We start from the raw sequence: 18,174 nt of genomic DNA, 5'->3' as shown, positions 1-18,174 counted from the left end.
GCATAAGCCGAATGGGAATCCACTGCATGCTCTTAAAAAGTGCACCTTGTCCCTTCAGATCTTTTTTTCTAAAAATTGTTTTTTTCTTGCAAGTCAGTAAGATCAGCTGCACCTCCACAGCTGCTGGGACAGAGATGACGAGCGGATATTAGCACGCATCGTGGTGAACTTTGCAAGTACTAGGCAAGAGAAGCTCAGCCCATGCATGTACAATACCTAGAATAGCTCATGCGGTGAAATAAGGACTCTGCTGAGCAAAAGCGTTGTATATTTGCAGAACATGAGCTCAAGCAGTGAGTTTCCATTTTGTCTTTTAAAATTCAACTTATTCTGCCTTTCCATCTTAAGAAATACATTTGTTAGTTAATTTCCATATTTTTGAAACGATCATCTACTGAATACTTGGCAAATTGGAGAACTAATCACATATTTAAAAACAAGAAAAAAACCCCACATCAGTTATCAATGGGATTTCTTTCTTATTTCAGCTTAGTATTTGGGATTCTATTAGTAATTTCTCCAAATCTTTGCTTAATTATCTGCAAGTATTTTAGGAATTACCCTGCACGATATACACAACACAAATACATGCCTGCCAAAAGTTCTGAGAACGCAGCTGCTGCAAGTTTTCTTTCAGATGAAAAAATGTTACTGAAACATCATCTTAAAGCAAATTTTTAGCTAGGAGAACTTCTAATGCAAATACTTTTGATAAATCTTCAAAGTAGAGGATGAAACAAATGGCTCCGAAGTCAGTAAAGTCCTTGTTAGTTCAACGGTATAGCAAGTAACTAGGCTGGCATTAGCTAAAGCACTTTATAAATCTATTTTTATACACATTTTTAAATTTTATTTGAACACGAATAGACAATGCCTCCTGGTGGAAGGTCAAGTCTGATCGCATGACAGACCTTTCTGAGTGGAAATGGCACTGCCGTAAAAAGAAAAGACTCAAACCAGCTCAACAGCAACATCGTTCCCTTCTGCCTCTGCATCGCCATGTTGGTTCATGAAATTTAAACCTGGACTTGGTAAGACAAAATGCCAAGAGCAACCCCAGATGGAATAACACCTCTGAGGCAGGGAAGGTTCTTGCGTTCAGGGGATAAGCTACAGCTTTATTTAAACCATTAAAACATGTCATTCAGGCCAGCACATGCTCCTGACTTTGTGGGAAAGTGCATCACCTCCCTGTCCCTTCCACATCCCTTTACTCTGGGTCCTCTTTTGCATTGCAACAGGGGCAGCTCTGTTTACGTGCAAACACATAGGAAATATCTCATCTTTAATGATACACGTCACTTAGCTGAAGGTCAATGAGCTGTCCAAGGGACTGAGAAGAGCCAGAACGCGGGGCTGAGAAGACCCTTCCCACGGCGGCTGGCAGGCTGAGCTGAAATGCCTCGAGCCTGTGCTGTTGCTTTAGCCCCTGAAGAAGACCCTGCAGTCTTGTAGCCAGTGTACAAGCAGCCTCAAGTGTTGCTGCCTCTCCGATAGCCTCTGAGATCTCTGGGAACTTTTAAAAAACTCTTGGAGTCGTGCAAACATTGAAAAAAAATCTATGACGGGGAGGATGTTTACCCTTCAAAAGTCAGATTCCATAGTATATGAATGTGAAAGGCTCAGGAAAAAACCCCAAACAAACAAAGAGAAGGAAAACCTCAATTAAAAAATGAAATCACATAGTTTCGGAGGCTTACCGAATAACTTCCGAGCGCTTGAGGTTGACAGTATTGCCTTTGTTCCTCAGTTCACAGAGACAGCCATCCAGGAAAGGGCAGAGGTGAGAAAAGCATACAAGAAAACCTTTACAAATTAGAAAATCGTTACAAAGACTGAATAGACACTAACATGCCAATTCGCTTTTGACTCCAAGTTTTATTGATGCCTCCCTGCCACTTTATAAGCAACAGCAGCACACTGAGAGATTAAATCACAAGCTGCCACTGCTTTCAAGAAAACACAGACAGAGTAGGTAAACTCGAGAACCAGGGATGCAACAACACAGAGCCATAAGTGTAATTTGGAAGAAATATTGCTCTGTAGAGCAGGTCGTCTGTATCAGCGGGGAGATTTACTGCTGACTGATGCTTTCTGATGGCCAGAGAGACCTGGAGCAGGCACTGTGGGTGGGTGGTGCAGGGCTGTGTGGGGCTGGAGGGGTCCTGGTGGGGCCCAGAGCCTCTCTTGAATGATCAAAGGTTTATTTTGGCCCATTCTAGCAGCAGCCTGGGCTGTGCAAGGCTGCAGAGCTGATGGCAGAGCACGCCTGGCTGAGGGCTCCCTGGAGATAGTCATTTAGGTAGAGGTTCAGTTTCAAACACATGTGTGTTTTCCTCCTGGGCAACAGGGAGGCGAGGGGCAATATGACCTGTATCACCCTTCAGAAGTACCTGTAAAGAAAAAGGGGAAAATGTCAAACGCTGGTAAGAGAAAGCATCACTATTGCAGGCATACAAAAGGAAGGAGGTGTTGGAAGGGATATGTAAATACAGAGCCACCACGCCGTAAAGCACTTCCAGAAGATAACATTTGCCAGATAAACAGGACATTCAGAGTATCTTCTGAAGGCTGTTCCCTCAGCTCTTGTCCTGGCAATTGCCGGGGAAATTGTCCCTCACCAAGTGGAGATACAGGATTCAGCCGATAACTCAAGGTTGCCATCTCCTGGGAAGCGTTGCTACAGCAAGCCTGAGAAAAGCTCTACCTCACCTGCCCTAGGGGAGCGAGGGGGAGGGGGGGGAAACCAAAAACCAAAACCCAAAATGACTTGAAATGAAAGTGAAATGCTTATTGCTTTTATTTTTTTTTTAAAGGACATGGTTGAACCCACGCTTTGGATTTAAGACCCAAAAAGATCCAGGAATAGAAGTTGGCCCCTTTAAAGCCTTTCCTTCCCTAGGTAGGGCCAGAGTCACGCTGAGGTGCAAGAATAGCTCAAAGCCCCACAGTCTGACCATTTTGGTAGCCTGATATGGGTTGGATACCGGGAGGAGACCAGGCATTGGTATTTCCAGACTGGAACAGGAAGATAAGCCTATGTATAGTGCAAGGAAAGGGTAGGAATAAAAGGCTTTTGGCACTCGGCTCTCACTCAGCAAAGGTGCCCACAGTGAAACAGGCTTCAGAGCAGATAGAGCTCCATGATCACCTGGGCTGCTCCACTCTGCTACCCTGGGACCTTCCTTTTCAGTCTTTCCACAAGCTTTGTTTTAGAGATTTTTTTTTTTTTTTAAAAGCAAATACATTCTTCTAAGACACATGTGCATCCTCGTACGTTGATTTACATAGGCTAACTGCTTTGGAGATATCCAGGTGTCAAATACGTGTTCTCGTTGCTAACTCCAGTGCCGTATCTTCCCAAGAGGCTGTGTCAGTTTGGAAGACTTAGTACCAAGGCACAGAGTGCAGCTGGAGCCACATTGGCTCCAAATGTTACATTTCACCTGCAGTCACCACTCAGTTTTAGAACTGACCCAAGACCAAGTAAGACTAAGTTAGGGCAGAAAGGGAGTAAGCTTTCTGAAGTGATGTGTTACTGTTCTCCTTTTCTGTCCTTCTGCCTTTAAGTATCATGCCGCCCATGGGCACAGGGTGGGGGGAAAGGAAGATGTAGGGGGCTGAGGGAGGAGAGGGCTATACAGGGGAGCCATCTCTGTTTGCATTTGGGGGATAGGGATGGATCCTCCTTCTGAGTCCCCCTCAGCATCCTCCCTGAGCAGAGATACAGGCAGGGAGCTGGAGAAGAGCTCCCTGTCTGCTTGGGCATGACACAGTTGTCTCCTGTTGGCACTCCCTAATCTGCTCCTTCACGTGTTGTATTTTCCATGTCACTACTTTTTCAGGGTTTCCCTGTTATTAACAGAGCTGCTTGAGTCTCCCACTGCTGCACCTCCGCTGGCTACTCAGAAAAACAAGGCAGAGCTGTAGCTCCTTGCAGAGCCTCTTCCCTACGTCATGTTCTCCTTGTGTAGGAAACCACAGAGAAAGCTAAAAGCCAGACAAGCTTATTGTGGCTTTTTCCATGCAGGACAGGCAATACGGCTGTTCAGCTTCTACAGGAAGTTAATGCACGGTCTTGTAAAGGCAGCCAAGGGTTTTCCTTAGACTCCTGGCTATGGGCTCTGCCATTTGCCCTTGCCTCTCCTATTATCCACCCTGCCTTCCTCTCACGGTCCCATAACTGTTGGTGCAAAGCAGCTGCTTCTTCTACCTCTGCCTTAGGATATCTCTAATTAAACTAATGTTGATTTTACCAACCTATTTGCACACATTTCTCCTAGCTGAAGGCTAGCAGTACTATTCAGTCAAGCCATGCTGGCGTGCATGGGTGTTTGCTGTGCCTGGCTCCAGCGGGGTTCGAGCTCAGCCTGCAGTGCTCCCTGGGGGCTGTGCCTGCCTTCCTGCAAATGTGGGTGACCATAGGCGCAGTGGGACCCTTCCTCAGGAGAGAGGTAGCCTCGAGAAGGCTACAGCCTGCCCCTGTCCCGGGGAAGGGCTGGCTGCCTCCCCTCTTCTGTCCCCGTGCCCCAAGAGGAGAGGAGAGCATGCAAGTAGGGAACGGTGACCCCCACATCCAGTTTGTTTGGCAAAGGGAGGTTTGGGGGTGAAAGGGCATTTCGAGTCATTTCCCACAGAAGCTGGGGGTGCCTATCAAGTCGAGCCTGAGCTGTAGGTCTCCTCCGGCTGACAGGTTTTGAATACAACTCCCACGCGTCCCAGGAAATCCTCGGAAAAAGCCAGTCGGGCCTCTGCAGGGGACGGGTGCCCGCTCTCTGCTCTGGGTGCAGAGCTGCTGGCAGCGAGATAAACCCTGCGAGAGAGGAGGAGTGAACAAAGCTCCCCTGCGCAGGCTGGGGGCACATGCACGTTCCGGTATTCGGCTAATAGGTGGCCCTCATGAGTACCGCAAGGCTGGAGCAAAGCTATGTGGGCGTGTAAAAAGGAGGAGAAAAGTACTGAGAAATCGTCTCCCTGCCAGTCTATACCCACAATAGTAAAAGAAAGATGAACGCTTCACTCCAGCAGTGACTCACGTACTGCAGAAAGGTAAGTTTCTTGCCCTCTTGCCATGTTTCTTGCCATTCTTTTTGGTCTCTCTTACTTTTGAACTGGCGCATTTTGTTTGTTCCGAAGACTTAAGAACGAGTCTTTCGAGTTGTCGTAGCAATGCCAGAACATGGGCTCTGCTTGCTCCAGGAAAGCAGAACTAGCCACTCTACTGCTAATGGCTTTGGCCACTTTGCTGTTTCTCTGCGGCATTTGGAGCAAGACCTGCTGTAGGAAGCCTTTCTTCCAGCCTTTAGGTAGGGATTTTGACTTTAACCACGCTCAGTGGAGAGTAGAGCTGGCGGAAAGAAGCTGATAACTTTCATCAAATGCTCTCAAAGCAAACAAGGGTTTTATCCGTCATGCCAAAGCCCTGTCCTCAACAGAATGATCTTTGTGCTTCCTTGGACCTTAGGCAGTGTGGATCTCTGGAAACTCCCATTCCTTCTTCTGTTTCTTTGCGGGAGTACTGAGCTGGCGGGGGCTGCCTCAGGTAAGAGAGAAACATGGGAAAAATAGCATTGCAAATTGCAAATATATGTTTCTTTAAAAAAGAAAGAAAACAACAACAAAAACCCAGAAAAGGACTAACTCGCCAAACAACTGAGAGGCAAGAGGGGCTCAAAAAATCACAGGGAAACAAAAACCTACTCAGGTATTGGCAAATGACTGACTAGCTGCCTAACTCTCTTTGCAAACATAGTAAAATGCAGGAACAAAATAAATGGGCTTTGATAAACATTTCATTTCCTGCACCTGGGTATGGTAGGATGGGCACATCTGCAGCTCAGGTGAAGTTCTCCTTCAGCGCTGAGGCACCCCTTATTCTACCACAGCAGCCCTGTGGTCGTGGAAAGGGTGGTCGGGCATTACTTTTGCTAATCATTGTATTAGGTCTTTGAATTCAAGTTTTCAGGATGCACTTTTAGAGGAGAGGCGCTAAGGGGATGTAGAGAAAGGATTTTGAGCAATTTTGGCTAATAGGTGTTGAGGTTAGTCCAGAGGCTGAAGCCTCAACTGAAGAGAAACCTTCTCCCTGGGAATACCTGAAGCGAGGAGAGCGATTCCTGAAGGGATGAGGCTCTGTTAGTGTCCGGTGGAGGGAAGGGAGCATGAATGGAAAGGGCTAATGGGCTTGCCTGGGACACAGCTGGTTTGCCTGTGTTGTGTTATGGCTGCGAGACATCTCTGCTGGGAAGGGGAATCACGCCATGAGGTGTTCACTGTTAAGGGCATACAGCAGCCCACCGGCCCGCGTTGTTTAAATGTGGCTGTGGGAGCGCTTGTGCTCGCTGAAGACAACAGCTCAGAGCTACGCAGAGTCTCTTGAAAAGCAGGTGAGAAGGCAGAAGCTGCTCCAGTCTCCTGAGAGCAGAGAAACAGCCCGTCTGAAGATGTGAAACAAAAAAATATAAAGCTGTTAGCAAAGCTGCTGGGGCTGGTGGATTGGCTCCAAGGGCAGAGTGGCCCAGGCCACACTAGCACAAAGCACGGCACTCTTTGTGGGAGAGGAGCAGCGTGGCATGCGGCTAGCTCAGGCAGCCCAAGCGGCAGGCACCTGCCCTCCCGGGGGGAAGACAACACCTCTGCAGTGTGGGGGGGTATTCTCTTTAGGACCTAGTGACTGCTCTCCTGGCTGTTTTATTTGCCTCTTTAGTTTCCCTTCTCAGTGTTGTTTGCTCAGCCTTTTGAGTCAAGCCTACGCTTGAGGAAAGCGGATCTTTTCCCCTTTCTCTGGTGAGGATATGAGCTGGTGCTTCAGTCACAGTCCCCTTAGCTCTGTCCTTGCTGCTGCCGCTCGAGTCCTGCCAGAAGAATTAAATAAAGACACGTGGGACTGCTGTGTGGTGTGCTAAGAGCAGTCTCAACGAGGCTGCAGCCTCAGTTCTTCTATCCCTTAGGCTGTTCTGAAAACCATGTATTATCAGCTGAAACGAAAGGGCCTTACCAACCTGCCTGGGAATTTAAAAGACTAAATGCAGATACAAATGTTACACTGGAGGTACCTGTAAACCAACCCTGGGCAAAGCCAGAAAGAGTCTAATGCACAGAAAAAAGATATACTCATTCACTCAAATGGGAAAACATGATCTTCCTGATATACCTACCAGCTTATTGCATGGAAATGGTGAAAGTATGGTCAGAGAAGGACCACTGAGAGGGACAGGCACTTAACTGGAGAAAAGAGATGTACGAACAGATCATATCAAGTGTCTGTACTTGTTTTCTTCTTTGCAGTTTTAAATTGCTTCCAGATGATCCTGATGTTCCAGTGAAAGACAGCTTTACAAAATGCAGCAGCCGTGCTTGAGTATGTAGAGCCCGTCTGGTCCGCCACAAAGTGTGTTTCAGACTCTTCCTGGCTAAACTTTGACACGGGCATGCAAATAATCACAGCTGAAGATGAGCTCAGCTCTGCTCTGCACTAGCAAATACTTCACTGTCAAAGATGAAGCTAGGCCTGGGCGACAGGAGCAGTGAAAGTCCCTCACACTCGTGCTCACTGATACGCACGTTGGGGAGCATCATCGCTGGCCAAACCGGGGGGGTTGGAGGAGCTGAGGATGGTGCCAAATTTCAGAAATCCAGAGCCAGGATGAGATCTCAAGCTGAAAGATCCCTCCCCAAACTCAGCCTTGCAGTACTGCGATGCTGGGCTCTGCGGGGCTGGCACCAGTCTGCTGGCCTGGCGCTGCTCTCCAGACGAACAGCAAGAGCTGATCGCTCAGCTGGGGACCCTCATCCCTGCTAGCTCGACACCCATATCCCAGCACAGCAACCGCTCACTCCTTGAGCCCAGAGCCCCAGATGAAGTGCTGTGTAAGACTAACTGTCTGCCTCTCTTCTTTGCTCTTTTCAGTATTGTTACTGATTTTACACCAGGCTCCAAAAGTCATGGGATCCTCAAAACAGCTGTTTGCAGCTACAGGATCTTCAGTGCTGCTCACCTTCAATAATGTCACGGAGATCATATGGTTCATGCAGTGGGAGTTCAAAAAGGGCCTGACACAGGAAGGAATTGTGGATTACTTCAAGTCAGATTCAAAAACAGTGATCTATGATCACTATGAAGGCAGAGTACAATTCCATACATCCAATGGTTCCCTCGAGCTGAAAAACGCACAAGTGAGTGACAGCGGTACTTACATGGTCACCGTCAACCTAAAGAAAAATTTAGCAAGAGAAATATTACTCCTAGTTATAGGTAAGTGAGAGAGCAGAGATTTTTATAAAGTAGGCACTTAGAATAGCTGTTAAAAGTAAAACAAGCATGAAACATACCTCATTCCTGCTCCAGAGAAGCAGCTGGGCTTATCGCAGGCTGCCTTATCAAAAGCAGCTTTTTATGGCTTTGCATACTAGAAAGGCAGCTAACACTCTGCTTCAGAAATATTTACATTGAATTTACTTTATACAGACTTAAGTAGAACTGAAGAATGATTCTAATGATTTCGAATGAAGAAAGCACTGAGCATATAGTTAACAAGATATATTTTATATTGTCTATGATGTATCTGAATGCATAAATATACAACGTAAATGTGTATAGCAGAGTACAATTCAAGAAGATGTCTTTAGCAAATATACACTTCTTCCAATACACATCAGCAGATCTGGTTCGGTTTAGGTGACAGAGGTTGGTAAGTGCCTAGTCTAGGAACCCGAACTTTTAGAATATTATGAAAAAAGATAATATATACAACTCTTTCTTGTTTATCCTAGACCCTGTGTCCAAACCTGGCTTACAGACAGGTTCAAAACTGGCTGATACACCTATCCAATTATCTTGTGCAGTGGAGCATCATGCCACAGTAAAAGATGTAGTTTGGAAGAAAAATGGGCAGTTGCTTTGCCCGGATGGTCATTATGTGTTTTCTGAAGACTTCAGAGTTTTGCATATACAGAATGGGCAGAAATCAGACTGTGGCTCCTACTCCTGCAATGTCAGCAATGAAGTAAGCTGGGATGAAGCTTCTCTGGACTTGGTCATTGACGGTAAGGGATATAGCAGAAGCTTGAACCGCAGAACATCAACAGCTGTTTCCTTAGGTGTATTAGCGTGGATTTTTCAGACAAGTGAGAAAACTGCTTCTTCTCCCCACTTTCCTGGCAGATTGAGTTGATTCTTGCTGGTCTCCCTTCTTTCCCCGCCCCGGCCCCCAGATGTTAAGCACTTTACAACAAGACGTAATGTGGGATTTCAGTTTTTCTCCTTCACTGAACACCATTGTCCTCCGTCTCTCACCATCTTTTTACCTTCTGGCTACTATTTCAATTCCCTATTTGTGAGCAGGTCAATGAGAGCTTGAATTCTGTCTTTGTTGTAGGTTTGAAACCTTTTCTGAAGCAAGCACAGAAAATCTCTACTGCTGCTAGCTTCTTGACATGGGCAGCCACGCTGGGCCTCCTTCTCCTGTACTATTTGTCAGGAAAAAAAAGAGTTGGTATGTTTTCTCATCCTTTTCCCTCCAATCTTGGAAAACAGTTTTTTAGCAAGGATTTCATAATTTGCCTAGTTGCTGCTGTTAAAAAAATGGAGGTAGGCAAAGAAATTTGCACGTAAGAACAGCTGTAGTCAATAAGATACATTACTCATCTTCTGTGAACAGCTCAGCGTGCTCTTTTTCATAGTATCACGTTTCTCTAAGACATGTAAAGCAGTCCCACTGCTTCTGGTCTGTTTTGACCCAGACCTGGGCCAGCCTTAGCTGCGCGAACTCTCTTCAAACTTGGGTTGATCTTCCGTTTCCTTCAATTCCTGTAGACTCCACAGTGGGTCTATTTTGCTATTGACTTTTTTTTGTTTTTTTCGCCATTTTCAGATTAGGTGAGATTTCTGTAACAGACACCAGCTATTCCTGTTGTTTGCTGGCCTTGCCACCAACTGAACAGCACAGGGTCAAAACACGTCTCTGTCACTTTTGCCAAGCCCGCAGCTCCGAGTGGAGCGCTGGAACTGGAGTGTGGGCCCAGTACTCCCACGGAGGTCAAGGTCTGAAAAAGCTGCAGACCTTTACGGATGTGGAAAAGTTATTTGAGTTCAAGAATACATTAAACTGGCCAAGAGACAGAGGCTGCATTCAGCCCTTTGATAAATGCAATGGTCTCGTCTCACGTCAAACATTTTCCTTTACTGGACACGTAATACCAGCCTAATGTGTGTTGCTTCCCTAGGAGTAGTGTCTTGGAGGTGGCCTTGTGTGAGCTTTCTTGTGCTGCTATTTGGCTCCTGTCTTCTTCTGGCCATTGCCAGTGGTCTCTGGATACAAGAAGAAGGTAAAAATCACACTCATGCTGATTTGGAAAGGTACCAGTGTCCAACTACGAGGTAGTAAATGAAATAAAGTGATTATTTCACCTCAGGAAAGTGAAATGTATCAGCTCCAAAGGCTCACCTTTGGAGCACATACTTTAAGAGTTGTACGTTTACAAGGTGAAGGGAAAGGCCGTTGCCTTTCCTTGGCTGTTGCTAACGTTGTGGTGGAGTGTTGATATGGAGAATCACCAAAGACACAAGGTTAGAAAGATGACATTACAGACATCCAGGATAAGGGTCACCAGAGGAAAAGTATACAGAAGATAGGTATAGGTTTGCTCATGGACGCGCACTTGAGTCCTTTTCTGAAGTGTTAGTTTTCACATCACGCTAACCCCACACCGTCTCTTCTCTGTGTGACAGCCAGGCATGCTCATGTGAGGCATTTCTACTCACAGTTAGACAGATGAGGGTTTCGTCTTCATTCATTCGTGGCATCAAAAAGCTATTAAAATGGGGGGGTCATTGAAAGAGACATAAAAGAATGAAACAATGAGACGCTGCTGGCACCCTCGCTGCAGCGCCTATTTCGCTTCCTTCCGTGAGACTGTCTGATGGGCCAGCAGCGACTGCGGTGCGTGGGTACGTGGGATTCCCTGCAGAACAGAGCCTAAAACTACTGGTTGGCAATTCCTGCTTTTTCCTGTTTCTTGCAGGCATCTCTCCAGTCTTTCTCCTAATGCTTTTCCTTGTGGTGGGAATCATCATAATGTTATTAGTAGCTGTGATCTTAGCCCTTTCCCCAGGCATGCTGCAGGAATTTAAAGCGAAACCATGTAAGTATGCATGAATGTTGCACACCTGTTTATCTGTGATCTCATAGCGAGAACACAGAGGGCAGCGGACTTGGTAACAAGATGACTGTTCCCACTCCTTGAATTGCTTTCAACCATCACCCACGTGTCACCCAGGTTGGAGGGCATGCACACTTCTCTAGCAAGCAGAGGTTGCTCAGCTTTTGCTGTTTGAACAGTTTTTGTACAAACTCAACACCATAGCTCTGATTTGGGGGTAATATTTTGAGGAGCCAAAAATTCTAGAGGGAACAAAACGAATAGAGGTGTCTTCCCTCTCATGTGAAGAATTACCTCTTATCAGCATTTGAAGGCACTAATAAAATATCGCAGGATGCGTCATGCTTCTTTTCTTGTTTCTAGGCGCTCATATTGTCCTGGATGCTGCGGTTCTGGGAGGAATGGTGCTAAACGTGTTGTTCACCAGCCTGCTGCTGGAAGACATTCAGCAACAGCAAAGTCAGGCTGCCTCTTTCCTATGTCCAAACTTACACTACTTTCTGGTTTCCTAACCAGAAAGCTCCATGATAAAAATCCCTGACTTACATAAGGATAGTGGTACCTCACAGGCATTTGCAGTTTCTGCACAGTAGAAAACAGGGATTTCCAATTCCTTGCAAAGCTGAAACTTGGGGCTCCCAGCCACAGGGAGCCCAGGTCACCTCCTCCTCTAACACCAGATCTGCCCTTGACTCAACTTTGCCTCCGGGGATTATATAGTGTTGCTGTGGGTTGTTCTGGAACCGCCATGTTTGGGCTTTGCAGCAGACGTTGTAGTTGTCAGCTGCAGGGTTTTACTTGCACCATGTAACTATCAAAGTGGGACCCCAGATTCCTATTTGCTGCAGAAAAAACCTGCAGACCCCTGCAGCTGGTGAGGGTGGCATTAATTCTTGCTTTCTTCTTGACTGCAGGAAAAGGATGCTCACCTGATTTTGACTGGACAGCAGCAACAGTTAACGTATCTGTGGTTTCTCTCCTTGTGTTTCTAGTTGTCTTTTTGTGGTGTAAGTATGAACCAAGAGCCATGATTCTGTTGTTACCACTGGAACAGACTAAAAAGATAACCGCTGTCCCAAGTCATACCTGTGAACGCAAAACTTGCCTCTCCCCACAGACAGCACATAGCAAAAGGATAAATAGAGAAAACACATGGGCATCATCTAGATTAAACCTATAGACCAGCCAGCAGCCATCAGACAGTGCAGGCAGTGGGCCATGTACGTAAGGGGAAGGCTGTGAGCATGAGCAGAGGCAGAGTGGAGGAGAGTTAGCGTAGCATACCAGACGGGCTCTCACATGCACCTTTACTGCGTACTGAATTTACCACCTTAGCAACCCTGGGAACTTTCCTTGGGTTTAATTGTGAAATATATAATCTCTCCACTGATCAGGAAATGCCCTCTCTGTAGGGAGCCCCGCCACGGACTCCCCTGAGCTCTGAAAACGTCGGCTCCTCTCAGCACTAGAGCCTGTTCTCAAACTTGCTACGCAGTCCGAAGGGGCTCCTCCTTGCCGATCCCCTCCCTGCCACGTCCTGCCTGCCCACCCTCCCCCCAACTCCAGCGTGGGGGGAAAAGGAAGGTGAGAGAGATGCAAGGAGACATCAGCAAACATAGTGGCAGACACAATGGATGAGACTGAGGGTCTATCTAGCCCAGTGCCCTGTCTCTGGGGCTTAAAGCAGCTGCCTTGGGAAGACTGTTAGAATGGGAGAAGCATAAGTGGTATTTCCACCCTCTCCAAGAGCGACATGTTTTTATATATTTATTTACCCTCAGTGGATTACTTTACCATGAACTAGTTCAGTTTCACCTTGAACCCATGTAAACTTTTAGCATCCTCCATGCCCCGTAGCATGTCTCCAGACTCTTTAAGATTTTATAAACCTCCTTCATTTCTCCACCTCAGCTGATCTTTTCTGGACTGAAGAGAGGTATTTTTAGGTTTGACTCATATACGAGCCATTTCATACCTTTGAGCAGCTTTGTTCGTCCTTGGAACTTTTTCCCTATTTGCTATCACCTTTTTGAGATGGGCGGACTAGTATTTAAAACGCAGTTCTTTTCTTACTGCTCCTTACTTCTTTCTTCATAATTTATAATGACTGATTGGCTTTTTCTCTGACCGCTGTTGAGGACTGAACTGCTCAGTGTAACAGTCTCTCACAACCCCAAGATCTTCTTCTGCTGTGGTAACAGTCAGCTCAGATCCCATCACTTTATATGTCAAGGCAGGACCATTTTTACTTCATTATAGGTGAAGAATGTGGGTGGTCTTCTCATACTAAGGACTCCTTGCCCATGCGGTCCCTTTCAGCTTGAAGTGACTTGATAACCAGGTGTAGAGATGGCTGTGTTCGGCAAAATAAGTTCTATACATTCTAACAACATGAAATATGTTCCCTTTTCTAACAAAATGAAATACCTTCACTTGGAACAATGAAGCAATTCTAATGCTGAAAAAAACAACTACATTTAACTGTTATTTATTAAAAAAAGAAAGCAGTCTTCTCTCTTGACATCACAGCAGAAGCAATGCTTGCCTGGCATTTAGAAGAAATTCGTCTTTTGCTTTGTAGTTTTTGTATACCCTTCAATCCAGAAACGCCTTGTTATTCACTCCATGTAATAAGTATATTCTACCTAACAGACCCCATGCTAAGACAAAGCAATCACGGGCCACAATTTATCTACATTTTTCAGATCACCAGGAAATAAAATACCAAGAAGCACCAGAAAAAAAGCTGCAAGTTCCACAGCACTGGAAATTAACGGTACAGTTTTCCCCAAAGTTTTTTTTACCAGACTTGAAAAGTGTCCTCACTGATGTTCTGTAATCCCAGCAGACAGTCAGGATTTGTTTCAGCTTTCAGCACTTCAAAACACATTAGAAAGAATGTAAAATATTTCTTTTATAAACTCAGATTTATCAACCAAGCCACATACTAGGCTATCACCCAAGAATTTTGTCTGGGTCTGCCAAGTCATTTACTTGGGAACACCATTCACAAAGTCAACTGTACATCTTCAGCTAACTGCAATTTGAAAACATCCAGAAACTCTCTCTTTGCTTTCCAGACTTATAGGCAAGACGTGGGAAGGGCTTATATTAATAGTTAACAGTCCAAGAGGAGACAGGTTAGTAAATAAAATCAAAGTGCATAACTGAAAAAAGACTGACTTGTTTTACCTTGCAACTTCACTGTTGCTGATAGTCACAAAAAAAACATGCCATAAAGAACTCAAAGGCATGGCTGCAGAGATAACCGTTGCTCTTTTAGAAACAGGTAGTCTTAATTAAAATGCAAGATGCATCCACTTCTAAAACCCTATACAAACCGAAAACAGTAAAGGAGAAAATTATCAAACTGAATGATTCAGCTCCTGGTGTGAGCAACTGCAGGAAGCTGTGAAGGCATCAGCATGTCTGTGTGGCGGACATTTGGTCTAGAAGGGTGTGAAGAACATCCATGCACGCATATACACAGACACTGCCACACTACCAAGACTACCATTAGTGCGATACAACAGGAGTCTGAGCCCAACCTATGTGTGGTCAAGACCTGTGAGATTTTAAGAGTATTTCTACATGTCAGAAAACAAGCATTTAAGCTGTATTTCTCAGAAAAGGTCCCCTCTATCCCCTGAATCTCCAGCCACCCCACTGGATGGTCCATCGTCATTGAATTGCTCCAGGCAATACCGACAAGTAAAACACCCAGTGAGTCAGACCAACAGGTTCCAACTCAAGCATCTCATCCCAGTTCCTGAACACAACTAACAGAAGCTCTGGAGCATGGGATTTTTGAGTTACACAGAAATGGGACAAACAGTGGTGTCTTCTCTCACTAAATTCCTTTGGAGACACAAGGGCATTCAATAGCCAGCTATCTCTGTTACTCTGAAGTAGTATCACAGAGGTTTTCTGAAAGCACTGTAAAGAAATATATAACATTGGGCTTCTCTGTTTTAAGAAATATATAACATTGGGCTATTAGAATAGGACAGAAGAAAGCCTTCCCACCTCAGAGCCATCTCCCACGCTGCTTGGGGAGGATCCTTAGTCTGTGCTCCCCAAGCAGCAGAAAGGAGTTGGAATGGGGAAGGAGTCTGATATGTTTATTAATGCATGTGCGTGTTTATGGGAAAGCCACACTGTCATTGCAGCATCTGCATGTTATTTATTTAGAGCAGAAAAAAATGTGCGGGAGCAGTTCATTCACGAGCCACATTTCAAACACTCAGTGTTTTTCTCCTTTCTGAATTCAGAATTGCAGAGATGAAGAACGCGAGGTACAGTTTTGATAGACACAGCCTGCACGGCCCCTGCTAGCACCAGAAATGTTGTAAGTTGTTGTACCAGGCTCACTCCGATTTGTCCACCTTGCTGCCTGTATCTGAGATCCTGCCTTCTCCCTTCTAACTCCCTGCTGTCGGCAATCGGTAGCACTCACCACCAGCGGCTCAGCTCCACGAGAAGCAATTCTTCCTTGCTGCCACTGGCTCCTGCCCCCTTGCAGCCACCAACACCAGAGCTGATGCACCAGAGACCTGAACAGATCCAAGTGAGACTCATCCCAACCAAAAAAATACAGCCAAGAATCAGTTACTTACAGTAGAGTCCTTCCATGCTTCTGTTCATCATCATGAGTGATATGGGAAAGAAGGGCCTGCTCAGAGCAGCTTATATTGAACTGAAGCGATGAAGACACTATGGGGAAGTGAGAAATCTTGACCTTTACCATCTTTCTGCCTCTTCCATCACACTAACTCTGGCACTCACCAAACTCTAAGCTCAGCTTACTCGGGTCATTTATCCAGCAGAAAATTAGCTGCTGCTTTTTTTGCTTGGTCAGTTTTCTGCTAGTTTAGTGAGACGAATCTGCTCACGGATGAGTCTAGAAAGATCCAGAGCAAGACAGGGTGCAGGAACATACATCTCCCCCTCCACTCAGCCTGGCCATTGTCACTCTGTCCTCTGGCTTGAAGGGACCAGTTTATGTGTGTATATTTGCAAAAGTACATTGATAACTTACATCCTACTGATTTTCAGTAATACAATTTTTATAATTACATGTCTTGTTTTTTAAGTGGTTTGCCTTCTGTATTTATTTCTTAGCTGATTTTTTTGTACAATTTGTTTTGTTTTGTTTTTTGACAGGACTTTGGGTCAGCCTTTGTTGTCTGAGCCTTGTTCTTAAAGCAAGCATTTCAGGAACAGCTGAAAGTCTGTTACAGCTGAGTTTTATTTGACCATAAACAAGAACAAGGAAGCTATTAAAGCCTGATGTATTGGGCAACACAGCACAAAAGTTAGCTATTGCTGCTTCCTGCTCCATCCTTGCAACGGCAGGTCCGTTCCTCCAGCCTTGCTCTTTCTCCAGCAGCTTTAGATGTCTGGGTGTCAGCACACTCCACAGAGCTCCCTTTGGATCCTAGGCAAAGTCCAGCTCTTTCCACCATTTCTGAGACCCTTGGTTCTGCTTCCTGTGCTTCAGACTCTCTGCCTGAAGCTCATACTTTCTCTCTGCAGGAGGGTCTCCCAGCTGAGTGCGCTGAATTGTTCTCAAGTAAGTTGCAATCTGCCTATCCTGAGGGGTCTGCTTGCCTAAAAGTGGAGTGATGATGATAAGGAAGCAGCCCCCATCCTCCTCTCCCCTTCAAGGAACCTAACCGATGGCAGACTGACAGCAGACAGAGTGAGCTACCTCTCCCAAGCATCAAGGAACTGCTTTGGATAAAAACATCCTTACACTTTTGTCTGGGTTATTTTTTAGGTACATCAGTTCCTCAGTCTGATTTGTTGCTCAGCCGCTCAGATGCTAATTCCTTGGTCTGGGATCGGCTGCTGGAAGGATAGGATCTCCCATTTCAGCAGCCAAGGGGGACTTCAGCTGAATTAAACTAGCAAAGCTTTTGCTGCAGTGTGACAAGCAATGGAAACCAGTGCTGCTCCAAGAGGTCCTTGCCTGGTATAAGGGCAGGCTGCTCCATATGGAAAGGCAAGCAGAGGATGACAGCAAAGCAGGCAAGGCAGAGCCCTCACCACCAAGGACCCTGGGCCGCAGTACCCAAGCAAGGCAGGCAGAGTAGGTGCTGCGACAACAACCAAGGTTTGCTGAAACTCCAGTTTGCCAGGCAAGACCATAGTTACAAGACAGATCAGGACCAGCAAGGTAGTTGGCCAGACACAGACATGCATGCAACATAGCTTCCATGTGCCTGAGCTTAAACGCAACTCCCAAGCTAAGGAAAGAGATCCCCCCCCCAAAAGACTCGCTCCCCCACTGAGCTGTTTTCACACCAGTGTGACCCCAGGTTACAGCCGCACCTCATCAGAGCTGGCCTTGGGCACGGGCAGCCAAGCCCTCAGGATGGGGAAAAGGGCTGCTGATGCTCCTAGACCCCTGAGAGTGAGTGAGTGAGTGTGGACCTTTGGGAGGCCAGATTAGGGAGGACCTAGATGAAATCTAGCTTGGCAAAAAAGAGTGGTTAAGGCTAGCTTTGCTCCAAGTGCCTCTCTCAGATCTCGGGTTTTTGAAAGCAACAAAGAGGGTCCTGGAAAGTGCAGGCGTGTGGGTGCTTATACAAGAAGTGACTCCAGTTGGCCTGACTGGCTAGATTAAAGGGATCATAGTATAAAACATTCCAGTTTATGAATAGGAATGTGTCTTTTGGCTTTGTGACTTGCTGAGTCTTGCTCACCCTTGTCTTGCACTCCACTTAACTCTTTGAATGCTTGGCTTTGTGGTACAGGGAGTGATTTTTAATAGTTTGAAGGGGTTTTTTTTCTTTTTAATTTTCTTTTTCCTGGGCATTTCTGTGATTGCTGCAGAGGGTCATAAAAGAATTTCCCAGAGTTTTTTTCCCTCCTTAAAGGAAAGGTAATTTTTTCCTGGGTTTTTACCTTTCTCAGAAGAGTAAAAGTCAAGGATTTTCAAGATTCTGTAACTAATTCAGCTAATTTAATTTCTAATTAATAAAGACTTGTCATTTTCAATTTTTTAAATAC

At 45.7% G+C, this 18,174-nt stretch overlaps 1 protein-coding gene across 15 annotated transcripts; it reads left to right on the top strand.

The window, feature by feature from the left end:
• The first annotated feature begins 4,884 nt into the window (after positions 1–4,884).
• On the top strand, positions 4,885–18,174 carry LOC138068766 (natural killer cell receptor 2B4-like). Of its 15 annotated transcripts, none has more exons than XM_068957294.1 (13): positions 4,938–5,049; positions 5,465–5,542; positions 7,288–7,360; positions 7,910–8,254; positions 8,773–9,045; positions 9,378–9,494; positions 10,225–10,326; positions 11,023–11,142; positions 11,524–11,619; positions 12,075–12,167; positions 13,866–13,936; positions 15,432–15,508; positions 16,324–18,174. In XM_068957294.1, exons 3-12 carry the CDS (start codon positions 7,342–7,344, stop codon positions 15,465–15,467), a joined length of 1,272 nt encoding a protein of 423 aa, XP_068813395.1. In that variant the 5' UTR covers positions 4,938–5,049; positions 5,465–5,542; positions 7,288–7,341; the 3' UTR covers positions 15,468–15,508; positions 16,324–18,174. The 15 variants fall into 15 exon arrangements, with proteins under 15 accessions (XP_068813403.1, XP_068813395.1, XP_068813396.1 ...); XM_068957295.1 differs by lacking the exon at positions 16,324–18,174 and adding an exon at positions 15,610–16,252; XM_068957302.1 differs by lacking the exon at positions 7,288–7,360 and having other exon boundaries at positions 4,885–5,049.

Source organism: Struthio camelus, chromosome 11, assembly GCF_040807025.1.
Source record: "Struthio camelus isolate bStrCam1 chromosome 11, bStrCam1.hap1, whole genome shotgun sequence".
NCBI lineage: Eukaryota > Metazoa > Chordata > Aves > Struthioniformes > Struthionidae > Struthio > Struthio camelus.
This window is presented reverse-complemented; position numbering and strand designations above follow the sequence as displayed.